The 14,601-nt window shown below is 37.3% G+C and overlaps 1 protein-coding gene and 1 long non-coding RNA gene across 3 annotated transcripts; both read left to right on the forward strand.

Annotated features, from left to right (window-relative positions):
• The first annotated feature begins 4,780 nt into the window (after nt 1-4,780).
• On the forward strand, nt 4,781-7,221 carry LOC113022276 (uncharacterized). Of its 2 annotated transcripts, none has more exons than XR_003272413.2 (5): nt 4,781-4,865; nt 5,566-5,631; nt 5,982-6,137; nt 6,590-6,682; nt 6,924-7,221. It is a non-coding gene; the product is annotated as an uncharacterized LOC113022276 (long non-coding RNA). The 2 variants fall into 2 exon arrangements; XR_013910408.1 differs by lacking the exon at nt 4,781-4,865 and adding an exon at nt 4,893-5,022.
• Nucleotides 7,222-10,209: 2,988 nt separating this feature from the next.
• On the forward strand, nt 10,210-14,066 carry htatip2 (HIV-1 Tat interactive protein 2). Its single transcript, XM_026177807.2, has 6 exons — nt 10,210-10,595; nt 10,940-11,129; nt 11,219-11,326; nt 11,950-12,087; nt 12,167-12,228; nt 13,079-14,066. The coding sequence occupies exons 1-6, from the start codon at nt 10,471-10,473 to the stop codon at nt 13,293-13,295; spliced, it is 840 nt and encodes a 279-aa protein (XP_026033592.1). The 5' UTR covers nt 10,210-10,470; the 3' UTR covers nt 13,296-14,066.
• Nucleotides 14,067-14,601: the final 535 nt, after the last annotated feature.

Here is a 14,601-nt window from a genome sequence, read left to right on the forward strand (position 1 = left end):
TCTTGACAATGACAATAAATAAATAAATACTAAATACTAATACTAATTTGAAAAATGTTATTATTAATTATTAGCTAAATGAATGCTTACTAGATATACTATATTGTTTCAACTGTATTGTTGAAACAATACAATATAGGCTAAAAACATTATAAAAATGAATGCAATCGCTGCTCATGGTTCTGTTTATGCTACACGCACGCATGCATACAGTCCACTATTTGTTATTTTTTTCCAGCAAACCCTGACAGACAAGCAGATGCAAAACCTCTCAGGTTAAAATCGCCAAAAGCTCAGACCCTTTTGGCAGTTACCTCATAACTTCACTGTTAACATTCAGTTTCAGCACTGGCAGACTTGGAAACATGGCCTCGTGCTTCAAGCAATGTGAGACACTTTGATGTTCAAAGGTCCAGATAAATCATGTTGTTGTCTTGTTTAAACCTAGATTTCATACAGTGAAGTCTGTTTTCAGAGAAGATAATAGATTTTGCGATTTGTCTTATTTAAGTGCAAAAAGATGCAAAGTAAAGATATACAGTTTTAAGACAGCAGTAACCAGCAGGTCAGCCAGATGTGCATGGGCAATCTTAACTCTACCTGCTGGGAGCTGCTAGGTCCCCCAGACTCCTTAGGATCATCTATTGAAAAACACAGATAATCTGTTTGCTCTTCTAATGAGCTCATTGTTCCGTAAAGAAGGAAAAAGCAGGTGTCATTGCTGCTTAGCTGTGGCTCTTTGAGCAGGAAAGCTCCTCTGAGTCCAGCTGATACCTTGATTTGGCTCAAACATATTGCTAATGTCTGAGCCTGCAACAAAGCCAAGCCTGAAGAAGACTGGGCCTTTATCTTTCTATGCCATTATTTTTAAAACTTAAAACTGATCAGATGATTTGATGGCAGGTCCGACCTTTTAAGCCTTTAAAGTTAAACCTTCTCTTTTTTAATTTCGATGCACTCTGTAAAATTTGTAAAACATAGGCCGGCTGTTTTTGTGTGACTTGATTTTTGTTATATTTTATATCTTCTCTACATATTTACAGGGATTTTAGTTCAGAAAACACATGCTTTTCTTGCTTAGATGGAACTGCAAGGGGAAAGCTTTTTTGCATTGCACAGAATAACTTCTGCACAATGAGTTCTCTGTACTACATATATGTTTTTATGTTTTTATATATAGTGCAGTGAAGTGTATATGTCTTTATCATGCCAAAGTGCAAAACATGTGTAGTGACAAAACACTGTCGATTAATAAAATCAATGAATCAACTGGGGAGAAAGAAAATCCATATGATTTTTTTAACTAATGACACTGACCAGTAACAAGGTCACTTTAGGCATCCTAAAGTATTCATGGATATATTATCATTTGGACCACAGAACACAGTGGAGATGATTTCCCATTGAAATGCATGGCAACAAATGAATGTAAGGTCAGCAAAAAGACAAAAGACACATTTTTTCACTACTGTTAACATTATTAGACGCCGCAACATCTGATGGCAACAGTCGGCTTTAATGATGGAGCTTCACTCACATTTCTCCCTCACAGACGCACCATATATATCACTGAACCCTCCATCTTGATTAGACAGTGCCTTTCTAATTGAGCTAATCCCCCACTTCAGTTTGAGCGCTGTCCCCTGAGGTCTGACCCTCCACTCTGGCTGCCTCCTGCTCTCACTGTCTCAGCTCTCAGCTTAAAACTCCCATCCCCTCTGAGGCTCATGTGTAAAGCTGTTTATTGAGAGACAATGGGCAGCAGATTGTGCTGTCAGGCTCCATTAATTACCATCATTAGCATCACACTCCAGAGTCTGTGGAACTCGGGCCTTAAGCCTTAAGCCGTGTTGGTGTACAGATTGTGTGTGTGTGTGTGTCTGTATGTGACGTGTATATGCAGGCATGCATGTATGCGCTTTTTATTTGTCTTAATTGGTTGTATCACTTGTTTTATTTGCTTCAAAGAAATATACATTTCAGAAAATACACACACACACACACAAAATCTTAACTATAATTAGATATGTTCATTTTAGTTTGGTGTTCAGGGGTTCAATCATATGTCAGCAGTTAACACTTTGAAATGAAACTTTTAAAACATTGTATTTTCTACAGAAGATTACTTTTTACGATATTTAAATTGCACTCTGAAGCTGAAGTGTTGGCAGACTTCAGATAAGTTCAGTTTGATGTAAGCATTGCAGATGTTTTATGTGACACCTGCAGGCTCAAACAGTTATATTATATCTCATTTTGAACACAAATAAAATGTATATGAGGTGAAAACTGTAGTTTCCTAACTGCATAAGCCAAAAAAGTCTTTAAATATTTCTGGCCAACCAAATTTTCTACCTTCATCTAAAGTCAAAATAAAAAATTGAGAATTTGGGTATTAATTTAAGTACTGACATCAATGGCTAGGGGCCATTATATAACATAGAGCATAATAAATCATGATGCTTACCCACCAACTATTGTAAAAGTTAGTTTTGCACAACAATGTTTTTGTTAACATTGCATAACAAACCTGTTATGCACTGTTGGGTAAATGCTATAACTGTAAAGTAAAACAAACAACTGATGGAAAACCAACTCTTTATGATCCATATGTCCTTTTAGAGACTAATCAATGGTCAAATGCAATTGACCACTGACCACCATTGGTATTTTCACCTCCAACGGCGGAGTTCTAAAAGGAAATTGAACCACGTATCTGCCACGCACCCACCGAGGCATAAGCCTTCTTACTCCAACTTCCTGTCTGATCAATGTGAGAGACAATGACTCAACAGGTGCGACAGACAGGAGCCCAGCAGCAGCTTTCTTCCCTGCCGCTAGCTCCAATTAGCACCCGTGGCTAAGGAACAAAGAGGCGACATTTCATTTCAGCAGAGTGCCAGTTTAAGGCCTCTTCTGTCAACCTCAGCCTCTTTTCTTTCTGTCTCTTACTGCTGACATCTTTAAAGGATCATCCCTGGCTCCATCATATTCTATTAGATTGGGTCGATGCCTTGTGTTCAAAGTGGCAGGAGTGTTAAAAACATGGGGTGTTGATGAATTCATTGCATGTGACTGGACTTGCTTTCTTTGTGTGGAGGTTTTGACTAATGAAACCCCCTGAAGATCTGATAAAAGGCAAAGACATTTTTTAAGGTTTGGTCCAACTCTGGAACCACGCTGGATTTCTTCACCATAGACTAAAGTGTTGCTTTTCCCTACAACTTCCACTTTTTGGAGAAGAGACCTGGTGTATTATATTTCAGTTACAATTTTTCCCCCTGATTCACAGCACTTGCTGTGTAAATACCTTTGACCGATTTAAGAATACACGTAGTGGAGAAGAGTTTAGCTTTGATGGGTTGAGCAGGTGACCCATATGCTACAAGGCTAATGCAGAGCCTTATAGGTTCAAATCTACCCCAAGGCCCTTTACTGCATATCTTCCCCCTGCCCCTCTTCTTCTGTCTTAACCTCCTAAGACCTGAACTCTTTCTTGGCATGCATTTTTAATTTCTCTTTACTATTTTGGCTGATTGGGAGCTGATGAATGTAAAAACAAAGAATTACCTGATTTTTTTAACCTGATTTTTGTTTCTGAGAAAAATGAGATCCATATATGTGGACATTTGTTTTAAATTTTGATAGAACAGTGGCAGTATAATGTCCTTGTAAGTTGATATCAGGCCCTTGTAGAGCAAAATTTTGTATTTTGGTATAGACAACCCAAAATGTGATGTCCACGTATGTGGACGCCAGGTCCTAGGAGGTGAAGGTTTCTTTTAACCTATTTTTCCTCTAAAGCACTGGCACGACATGAGGTTGAACATTTTGTAAGCATATTTTCTATGTAACTTTCTATGCTTTTCAACAGCATGAGCTACTCTAACTGAACGATTACAAGTGTGTTCAGCTCCAGTTAAATAGTCATTTACCTATGTATAGCTTACTGGTCTAGGGCTAACATAGGTCTAATTGACCGTTTTTGGTCTTTTATGGTGTTCTGTTAATGGGTGGGATATTTTAGAGAGCAAATGAACATTTTGTGCTCAGAGTTGATGTGTTACAAGCATGAAAATGGGGAAGCTGAAGGATTTGAGTGAGTTTGACATGGCTAGCCGACTGGGTCAGAAACTAAATTAAACCTGGGTCTAGCTCAGAGGGATGGTGGGAGTGTCTAAGTGTTTCAAGAATCCCTCTTTGACTCTGAACTACAACAAAACGATCTCATGTGTTTTACAATTGGGTGTAAAGTCTGGAATAACTTTTCCACTGTGATTGATCAGAGAGAAATCCAAAAAGTGGATGAGTTTAGATATCTGGGTGTCATCTTAGGTTCCCATCTTAATTTTAAAACTTTTAAAACAGGAAAGATATCCAGAACCATTAAGATCAACATAAACTGTTCCCGTTGTATAATGCAACGATGGTCTTGTCCTAGAGTTAGTGAGCAGAATGATTCTAAAAGCCAGCAGTAACAAGAAGAGTAGCTCATGGAGACCGCGAACTACACTCAAAAAAATGAATGAGGTGGATTGTTCAGTGTATATTAATTATTTATTTTCATTTTACTTAAAATATATGTTTTTGTTAAGTTAACATATGTTTTTCTAATCAAGTCTACGTAATTGTGTCTATTATTCAACGTACATAATACTAATGTGTTACTTGATCGCATAACATTTAAGTTAAGTCAATTAGGATCGATATACCTTGTATATCCACAAGGTGGCAGTAATGCAAAAACAGTTGTAATGAAACCGCGCAGAACAAGAAGGTTTCACGGCTTGTGCCTGCTCATGCGCAAGACTTCAAATTTAACTGAAAAAGGCTGTTTTGGCGCCAAGCTACTGTTTCTTTGAGAGGTAAGACCACTTTTTTTCTTTGACTATGTTGTGTAGTATCTATATGTCCAGCATGGTTATATTTTGCGTTTGTCTTACAAGACATGTTATATCGTTTGCGTGCGCTTGTTTTACATTAGTTTTACTGGGTCCTGGACATGCTTATTTTGTGGACTGTGTAAGAAACATTTTTATTGTTTTTTGTTTTATTAAGGGATTAGCTACAGGGGTTCATGGGGTTATTCTTTCAAGGGGTTATTTTTCCATTTGCTTTCTTGGGATTCCTTTTCTGTAATCCGAGAGTCGGAAATATCGAATAGGATAGCAAGGATAGCATAAAGTGACATTTAAAATCCAAAAAGTCAAGGGCGAAAGCCACTGTGACACCATTGTTCTGCTCTATCAGTAATCTGTATTATGTAAAAATGGTCTGTAAATACAGCATGTTTCCTAGCGGAGTTATACATATCAATGTAGTTATAAATTACAGTTTGTGAAAGTACACACTTAATTTTTTAAATAAAATTATTCAAGACATATGAGTGGACAGACAATGGAGGTCGACAGACCTGGTGATAATTGCTTCTATAGAAAGTTAGCACATGGCAGTGTCAATCTCTTGCTTTTCTTCTGAGTAGTATTTTATTTAGTTGTAATTCAAACAATAATTTGCTTCTTGAAATTAAGTAATGAATTTCTTGTTTTACTTTATAAATCTCAGATCCTGCCTTTACCTGCTCCCTCCTATACTGATGTGGTGTATGTGGTACTGCTGAGCTTGTATGTGGTATGTGAACTGTTATACTTTTAAAAACAAAACTGTTTTATAAGTTAAGTTTTCTTTTGTGACCCATCCCATGCCCCTGTTATTTCTTCTCCACATCTGAACCATTGTAAAGGTTGCAGTTCAAGGGCCTGAGGCATGAAATTCTTTTCAGATCAGCTGTGATCAATATTTTTTGGAACTTGATAAATAACAATAAAAGCTGTAATGGCTCCATTAGCATTTTGTGTAAATGTTTGTGTTAAAATTATAGCTTTAATGAGGTCTTACTACATTAGTTTTAGTTTGTATATGTGTACATATAGTATGTATATTTACAGTACAGTATGTTGTGTTTGTTGACATATTTTCAGGTGGAAGCAGAATATGTGAGGATTACTACTGCTGCACATGTTCCAAGGCTTTTTACACAACTTGACCAATACACTGACCAGCTCATAAAAGTCTTCAAGAAAAAAGGAGGCGTTGCAGGGAAGAAAATTAGACAAACTTTGGCCCCAGCCACACAGGTGCGTTATTCTGTTGGTAGCAAAATATTATGGCTAATAAGATCATTTTCAAATTTAAACAGCTAGTGTATGGTAGCTGCACAGTGCACTTACATTTATATTAAGCAAGACAAAGTTTGGTACTCAAAACGTTGGAAAATTTAAATTACCTAAACATATGTAAAATCTGATCCCTTGATTTAGGTTAAACCAGAAGTGAATGTTTTTATGTTATGTTTTGAATGCAAAAAAGATGATGTATTAGTTTGTCTTTACCTCCATTATGGACATATATAATGTGGTGGAAACCCTGCCCAACAGGTTAACTATTCATGTCCATGTGATGATTAGTTGGTCTTGTGTACATGTCTATCTGTGCAGTGGATATGTCATTCATTTTGCGTATAATGTGAGTTTCTGTCATCTTAAAGTATATCTGTTTTCTCTTCCTGTATCTCTGCCACTCTCTACAGAAGGAAAGTATTGAAAAGGGGAGGGAGTGTGTCCTCAGGGCACTACCTTTTTACCTGAATGAAGACCCAAGCATCCTCTTCAAAGAATAATTGGTTGGTAATTTTAGTTTAGTTTTTTATCTGTATTAAACCAAATTTTGAATAACTAATGTTGTTGCATGTTGTAATGTTGTTGTTGTTGTAATTTGCATGGAACCTGTTTAAATGTTTTGGGAAATCTTCTTGTATACCCAAACTATTTATATTTATCGTTGAATCTGTAGTCTGAAATAGTGGCCCTTTTTCTTTCTTTTTTTAAAACTGGATGCCATTTTTCTATGTTTTTGTGTCTAAGCTACAGCTGTTCAGAGGGAGCTGGAACAAATTACCCTTGCTATCTTTACCATCGAAAGAGCTGATGCCAGCACTCCTCCAGCCGATGTGGGTATAACCATCTAGTGTGTCCTGCATGACCTGGAAGACCTGGCCTCTGCATGTGCACTCTTAATGGGTGGGATATATGCACTGAATCTCAGTTAACCTCAAGACTGAAAGCTTTCTTTGAAGTACTTCAGAAGCTCTTCCTTCATCTGTATGTCAGCATACTCTTGACCAAGGTACAGTTGCTCAAGAATACACTGAATGAATAAGCCAACCTTTAATTTGGATGATGAATGTTCTGTCAGATGGACAGAAGTTTTTCGGAGGCTGAATGGCAATAAAATGGTAATTTGTAAATGACAGATAACGGGAAAATTACATTTAAGAGAAATTTAGAACATTTTGAAAAGTTTGTAAACTACTACAATTTGAGAGATTTTACTGTTGTGGGGGGCTAGTAAGAGACAATCAAAAGTATTGAGATTTAAAGGATTTAATTGAGAGATGATACTGCACCAGAAATGTTGAAGGGTGGTGTGTATATTAGCGTTCAAGGCATATTGTTATGAGGTGGAAATATGTTCATATTCAGTTTGTGTTACATTGTGTGCACTGTAAAGGTAATTGCAATACATACTAAAAATAAGGGTAAGTTAGGAGGTTGATCTGATATCCTCGTGTTGGTGTTGTTCCCAGATCATCATACTAAATGTTGTTCCAGGATCAACATTGCAAGTGACCAATCAGAATGTTGTGACGTCATACTTTTGCGACTTCGGGAAAAACCGGCGTAAAACAAAAAACTGTACTTAAGCTGCGTGAAACCGCCTCTGTCCGCCGATCAACTGACCCTAACCCTAACCGTAACCCTTTAATAAACAGTAAGCAGAATTGATATTGTCCTTGCAACATTGGAATTTCATAAATGCACGAATGGCTTGGCGCGCAAAAGAATAACGTCACAACAATGTGACAACATTTTCATGATGGTCTGGGAACAACACCAACACGAGGATATCAGATCATCCAAGTTGGGAATGCAGGATGAATGTATATTTTGTGGACTTTTAAAGACGAACAATTGTTTCCATGTTAAAATGTTTACATCTGAAGTTTTTTGCCCAAACACTAGTAAAATAAATGTTGACAGTGGCAAGTGTTAAATGGTTACTGCTGTGCTGTTGCAAAAAAACTGAACGCTGACAAGCTGTTTTATTGTTAGACCATAATGTTGGCATGTTTTGTTAAAGTTTTATTTGGGATGGTGATGTAATTTTCTTTGATTGCTAATATCAGTGGACTATTTATTATTATTATTATTATTATTATTATTGTTGTTGTTGTTGTTGTTACATAAATTTTTTTTAAATTGTGGCTGTTGAGGTGGACACTTCACTTTGCATTGTTAAAGGAAAGCACTTCATTGGCATTGTGTTACTGGACTGACCCTAAGCAATCATTGCAAATAGCAACTTTGCTATCCATTTTAGACACTAAAAGAAAAAAACACTCACAGACCTTACTAGCATCACATGTGCATAACTCAAGTGTCATCTTATCAATGTGTTATGTGATCTTCAATGCGTTTTTTTTTCTCTCTTCTATTTCTGGTAGATACAGACATTTAATTTAAAGTCTTGATGTTGCATCTGTCTACATACTGTTAATTACTAACCCTAATGAGCTGTTGTGTTTTATTTTGGACTGGGTTTACACAAATGCTCACTGAATGTGTTGGCAATAAAAGAAATGTTAAAAAATAAGTTGGATGTACTTAATTCATTTGTGTGGAACCTGTTGACAAAATAGATTTATGTAAAACTAATTAATAAAGCACAAGGTGGCTGAAAATATAATATTTGAATTAATCTAACTTAAATTTAACATTTTACTGCCACAAATAAGAAATGTGTTGAAGTAACTAATCTAAACTATCTAACCTGAAAATATATCATCTTTGTTCATACAACATAACTTGATTTAGTTAGTCTTAAATATGTCTTGTTAATCTTAAGTAGTTTTTTTAAATTAGATGAACTAAAGATTTTTGCTTTAAACTAACATAATTCAATTTCGTGGAACCTGTTGACAAAATAATTTTAATTAAAGTCAACGTTTCATTTTTTTGAGTGTACCAAAAGAAAACATCATTTGGTCAATCCTCATTCTCACTCAAAGGTCCTCAGATTATTGGAACAGTTTACCATCTGCAATAAAAAATGTTTAACAGATCCTAGAGTTTTTAATTCCCAGGTGAAACAATAGCTGAAACAAAAACAAATCTCTGGACACTGATGTAAACCAGCCTGCTTTGCTGTGGCTGAATAACACGATACATCGCCATGTATCCCCCGTTATTAGGTATAGTAACTCTGAGTGTGTGTGTGTGTGTGTGTGTGTATTTGTGGACAGATTCGTTTTATTTCTGTTGTATTTTTTTTTTAAAAAGTCCAAACACAGACTGGGTTTTCTAGCCTTTAGCTAGAAGACCTTTGTGGAACTCGGGCCACAAACGGTTGGATTGTTTTATCATATAACATTGTCTTATGTGCTGTCCTTAATTAAATAAACTTAACTAACTAACTAGCTGCAGACCAGTCCTTGTTCAGTACATAAAGCAGCAAAAATGGATACATGAGCATCAGAACTGGACCATGGAGCAAAAGAAGGTGGTGGCCTGGTTTGATGAATCATGTTTTCTCTAATGTCACATGGATGGCCACGTGCATGTATGTCACTTAACTGGGAAACGCCTGGCACCAGGACGCACAATGGGAAGAAGGCATGTTGGCAGAGGCAGGGTGTTGCTTTGGGCAATGTTCTGCTGGGATACCTTGGGTACTGCCATCCATGTGGATGTACTTTGACACGTTGCACCTACCTAAGTCCTGCAGAGCATCTACACCCTTTCATGGAAATGATATTCCTGCCCTTGGCTGTGGCCTCTTTCAGCAGGATACTTCTCTCTGCTACACAGCAAAAATATGATGCTGATGCGATTAACATCAGCATCAACTAATTAACATTAGTTTACCAAGAGCTTGAAAACGTTGAATGTCACACCCTTAAACTGTACACCTCCAGTTTCTGCAGCATAAACCGCTTTACTGTGCGGGGCAATGCAAAGACACACTTTTGTCGCAAAACCAACAACAACAAACAAACACACACACACACGTCATGGTATAGGAGATATAAAGATTGTGCACAAACTAACAGCTGGATGCATTACAAATCGCTAGAGCGCATGCGCATGCGCTGTCCGTAAAGCGTTGTCTGCGGTGGAGCTGAGCGAGGCGTGTTTATACCACCCCTTTGGTTTGCTTATATATCATGCTACAGTTTAATACAAACATAAAGTTAGTAGTCTAGTGTGAGTTGGTTTCGTGTATTAACCTGTCAGCGGCACGCTGTCGTTTCAAATTTCTTCCTCGGCCTATCAACGAAGCAGGAAGACATCCGTTTGTGTAACTATGAAGCAACCAGGAAGTGTTGCAGCACTTTAATCGTTGCTATCAGCGATGCCTGTTATTAAACTGCTGTGCACCACCCTGGGGAAGACGTTAGGATTTTTCACTGTCCTGGTTGTTTTCATCGCAGCGACCTTAAATTATTTCGAAGATTCCGAAACGGTTAAATACACGAGGTAATGACACGCACTCGTCTTTGTTAACGTTACCGAATTTATACTCAAAACCGAGCTGTACATACATGCTAAATATACCACTGTCAGATCGGTCAAGCCAAACTCCATTTGGGAGTAGATGAATTCAAAGTGATCTTTCCTCTTGGTAGTCGCAGTCCCCTTAACACCGATTTCTGAATTCCGTAAATTTAGCACAAATAATCATAACTGGTAGTCACTATTCACCAGTATTTAATACTTTGTTTCACCCTCGATTATAGCTGTCCACCGAGGTGCTAAACGGTACTGTTCAGATTTACATGTGCATTAAACGCGTGATATTTACATGACTCTGTTGTTAACAGTATGGCTGAGGACATCAAGACCCTAGAGGAAAACTTCAGGCAGCAGAACAAAAGCTGTTTCATCCTAGGCGCTTCAGGGGAAACTGGCAAGCTGTTGCTTCAAGAGCTGCTGGAGCATAATATCTTCTCTAAGATTACTCTTATTGGAAGGAGGCAGCTCACCTTTGAGGGCAAAACTTATGAAAACCTGGTTAGTGGGCTGATCAGTTGACCAAACCTGCAATAATAAGGCCCGTAAAAAAAATTTTTTTTCTTAAGCACTGTTTTCTGTGGCCCCAGGTCCAAGAGGTGGTCGACTTTGAGAAGCTTGATGATTATGCTGCTGCCTTCCAGGGCCATGATGTTGGATACTGCTGTCTGGGAACAACCAGAGCTAAAGCAGGAGCTGTGAGTGGTCTCAATCCAACACGGGAACTTGACAACCAAATGATAAGATTTTACTGTTTCACTGTGGCTGTCGGCCATAGCCAAACCTTAGTTTGTGAACAGTAACTATGACTCAACAGTAACAATAACTGAGCCGTTTCACCCACATTAATTTGGCTAACATTTCCATTAACACAGCTAATAAATTGACAAGGCTCATGGGCTGTTTTATAGACACTAGCTTATTTTGTAATATCTTTTATGCCACTAAGTTATAAAACATTGCTTTGAGGTAATTTAGAAGCAGCAATGTTATTACATATCATGTCTCTCAGAGCACTTCTAAATCATGGAGGTATTATTTGGCTACAATGACTTATTTAAGAGCTCCTAATGAAAAATACTTACCCATATTATACATATGGAAATGATATACATCAGTGACAATCACCAAAGTTAAAATGTAAAAAATGTTGGTCTTTTTTGGGGGTCCTATTTCATTAACTGCATTCTTCTTCTGTAGCTTGCCTCCACCAGTGTATGAATGTGAGAGTGAATGAATAGTGGTATTGTAAAGCGCTTTGGGTGCCTTGAAAAGCGCTATATCAATCCAATCCATTATTATTATTATTATTCTGTTTCAGGAAGGATTCGTCAGAGTTGATCATGACTATGTTCTAAAATCAGCTGAGCTCGCCAAGGCTGGAGGCTGTACACAGTTCCACCTGGAGTCTTCCAGGGGAGCAGATAAAAAAAGCGGCTTCCTTTACCTCAAAGTCAAAGTATGTTATTGACTTAACATCCTGAAATTTCCTTAGCTAAACTTTCTTGGAGTCCTAAAATTAATGACTGTTCTTCCAGGGACAAGTAGAGGCAGACATCGAGGCCCTTGGTTTTGACAGATTCGCCATTTACAGACCAGGGTGAGTGATCTCACTTAGAACCTCTTTTCAAAAAGAAGCAAGACGCTGTGTAAAAAATGTAAACAGGAGCAGGATGGAGTGCTTTTTAAACCATCAATTTATTTGAAAATAGCACATAGCCCCCCAAAATTACACGAGTCATCACAAAACAAACCCTCTTTCTTAGAAACTAGATTGTACTGGCTGTTACAGAGCCTGTAAATATACACTCACAAGACATTTTATTAGGTACATTTAACTGCTCAACTTAGCATCAGAATGAGGACGAAAGGTAAATTGAGTATGAACATGGCTGTTTGTACAAACTCGTCTGAGTATTTCAGAAACTGAGGTCTTAGTTCACACAAGCTCACCAAAGCTGGATAATGGAAGATGGGAAAAATTAGTCTTTATTTCTACTGTGACATTTTTCATCGCATAAACAAGATGAAATCATGGACCCTTCCTGCCTTGTATTAAAAAATAATAACTAAAGGTCTAAAGGCCAAAGCGAGTACAACCAGGTATCAGCGAGGTATACCTAGTAAATAGGCTGCTGCAAATTACATGAATTGAAGGGATGAGGAACACCTACCTAGAAAATATACAGGGCTGTGGCTGCATAGAATTGATTAGAACAATAAAAAAGTAAAATCTGGGATGATCATTCTCTAAAAGAAGAGTCGCGTGTGACTTCTGCTAATGTGGCAACAACTTAGGGAAACTCACAATGAACATGGCACAGTGTGACTTTTCTGTAATTAAACTCTTGTAAATTCATTCTTCTGAAGTTGAAGTGGCATTTCATCAGTCAGTGTGATCTAACCAAATACAATCTCTCAGTCTCACCTTTTGTACTTCTCCTCCGCAGGGTTTTGTTGGTGGATAGGCAGGAGAGTCGTCCCACTGAGTGGATGGCGAGGAAGTTCTTTAGCGCCGTTTCTGCTGTGGGATATAGATCCATGTCTGTCCCAATCCAAGAGGTGGCCAAAGCAATGGTGTCAAACACTGTGCTTCAGCCCGAGCAGAAGATGGAGATCCTGGAGAATAAAGACATCGCCACTCTGGGGAAAAGTACAGGGAAATAAGAGAGCAGGAAAATTTACAGGGGTGGGAAAAAACATGTTCAGTTTGCACTCAAACTTTCAGAGAGACACATAAACCTTTACATTTGACAGGAGACACCTGTGATGCTGTGAATAACCTAAGTGGGTGGTTATCTATAATTCATCTGTATTTAAAAAAAATCATCTGTGTTTAAAAAATATTTAAGGTGTCTCTATATTTTCAAGTCCTATAAACTTGTAAGAAATTGAAGCCAAGTAACTTTCCAAAAGTATAAAAAACTCAAAGGTGTGTATGAGAAGTTGCTTAAAGATAAATATTAACTTTAGTTTCTTTTTTATTTAAGGAAATGTCATCATATTTCAGGGTTATTATATCCTCGAATGCCCATCAAACCAACATCATGGCGTTTTGCAGTTGTCAGAAATCCAAAGGTTTTTGTCTTTAAAGAAGTGAAAAAGAAGTAGTAGTGCCAGGCCTTTCAGTCTTCATCATTTGTGCTCCAACATATTAACCACTGCCTTAAAGTAAACGTTTACTGAACACTAGATTGAGATAATGACATTTAACCTGTTCATTAAATTATAATACAAATGTAACTATGTGTGTTTAATTCAGGGAAATGTTTCCATATCTGCAGGATGAATGTATGGATCAATGTAAAGATATCTTGTGTGCATAGGTTTTACTTTGCACACACCAAGATCCCAATGTGTGATGCATGTATTACAATTTCTGTACTGGAGGTGCTGCATAATTGTCATATTTACAATAAATGTACTCATGACAGTTTATACAACACGTCTCATTTACCTGCTCTCTCAGTTTTTTCTATTTCTAATTTCTTTCTAATATTAGTAGATGACCTGCTCTACTTCCTGAGCCACAGTGACCCCCAGGCAAAAACTGCTTATTAAAAACAAATGATCCGCAAATTGATTTCATGTAATGAATCCACAAAACTCTTTGTGTGCTTTTGTACAACTCCAGGGTTTCTCCACACCTCTATTATTAGTGCAGTGTATTTTCCAAGAAACAGAAAGGTAAAATCTGTGTTTGTTCTTTTTCCTGCATTTTTTTATAGACATTTTCTTTTTGCCGCATAATAAATGTCATAGTCTTGATTTTAACAGTACAATGCAATATCACATGTTTATTTTTTATATGTAAAGTGATCTTTAACAGATATATTTTGCATACTGAATTTTGTACACCCGTTTCACAAGTGTTAGAATTGAAAGTTGCAGATTTATTTGAAGTTGATAAAGCAGGTGATACCCCCACTTCCCATCTTTAAGAGACACTAACTTCATTTGAACATGCGTGACA

The sequence above is a fragment of the Astatotilapia calliptera genome, chromosome 1 (assembly GCF_964374335.1).
Source record: "Astatotilapia calliptera chromosome 1, fAstCal68.1, whole genome shotgun sequence".
In the NCBI taxonomy this organism is placed as follows: domain Eukaryota; kingdom Metazoa; phylum Chordata; class Actinopteri; order Cichliformes; family Cichlidae; genus Astatotilapia; species Astatotilapia calliptera.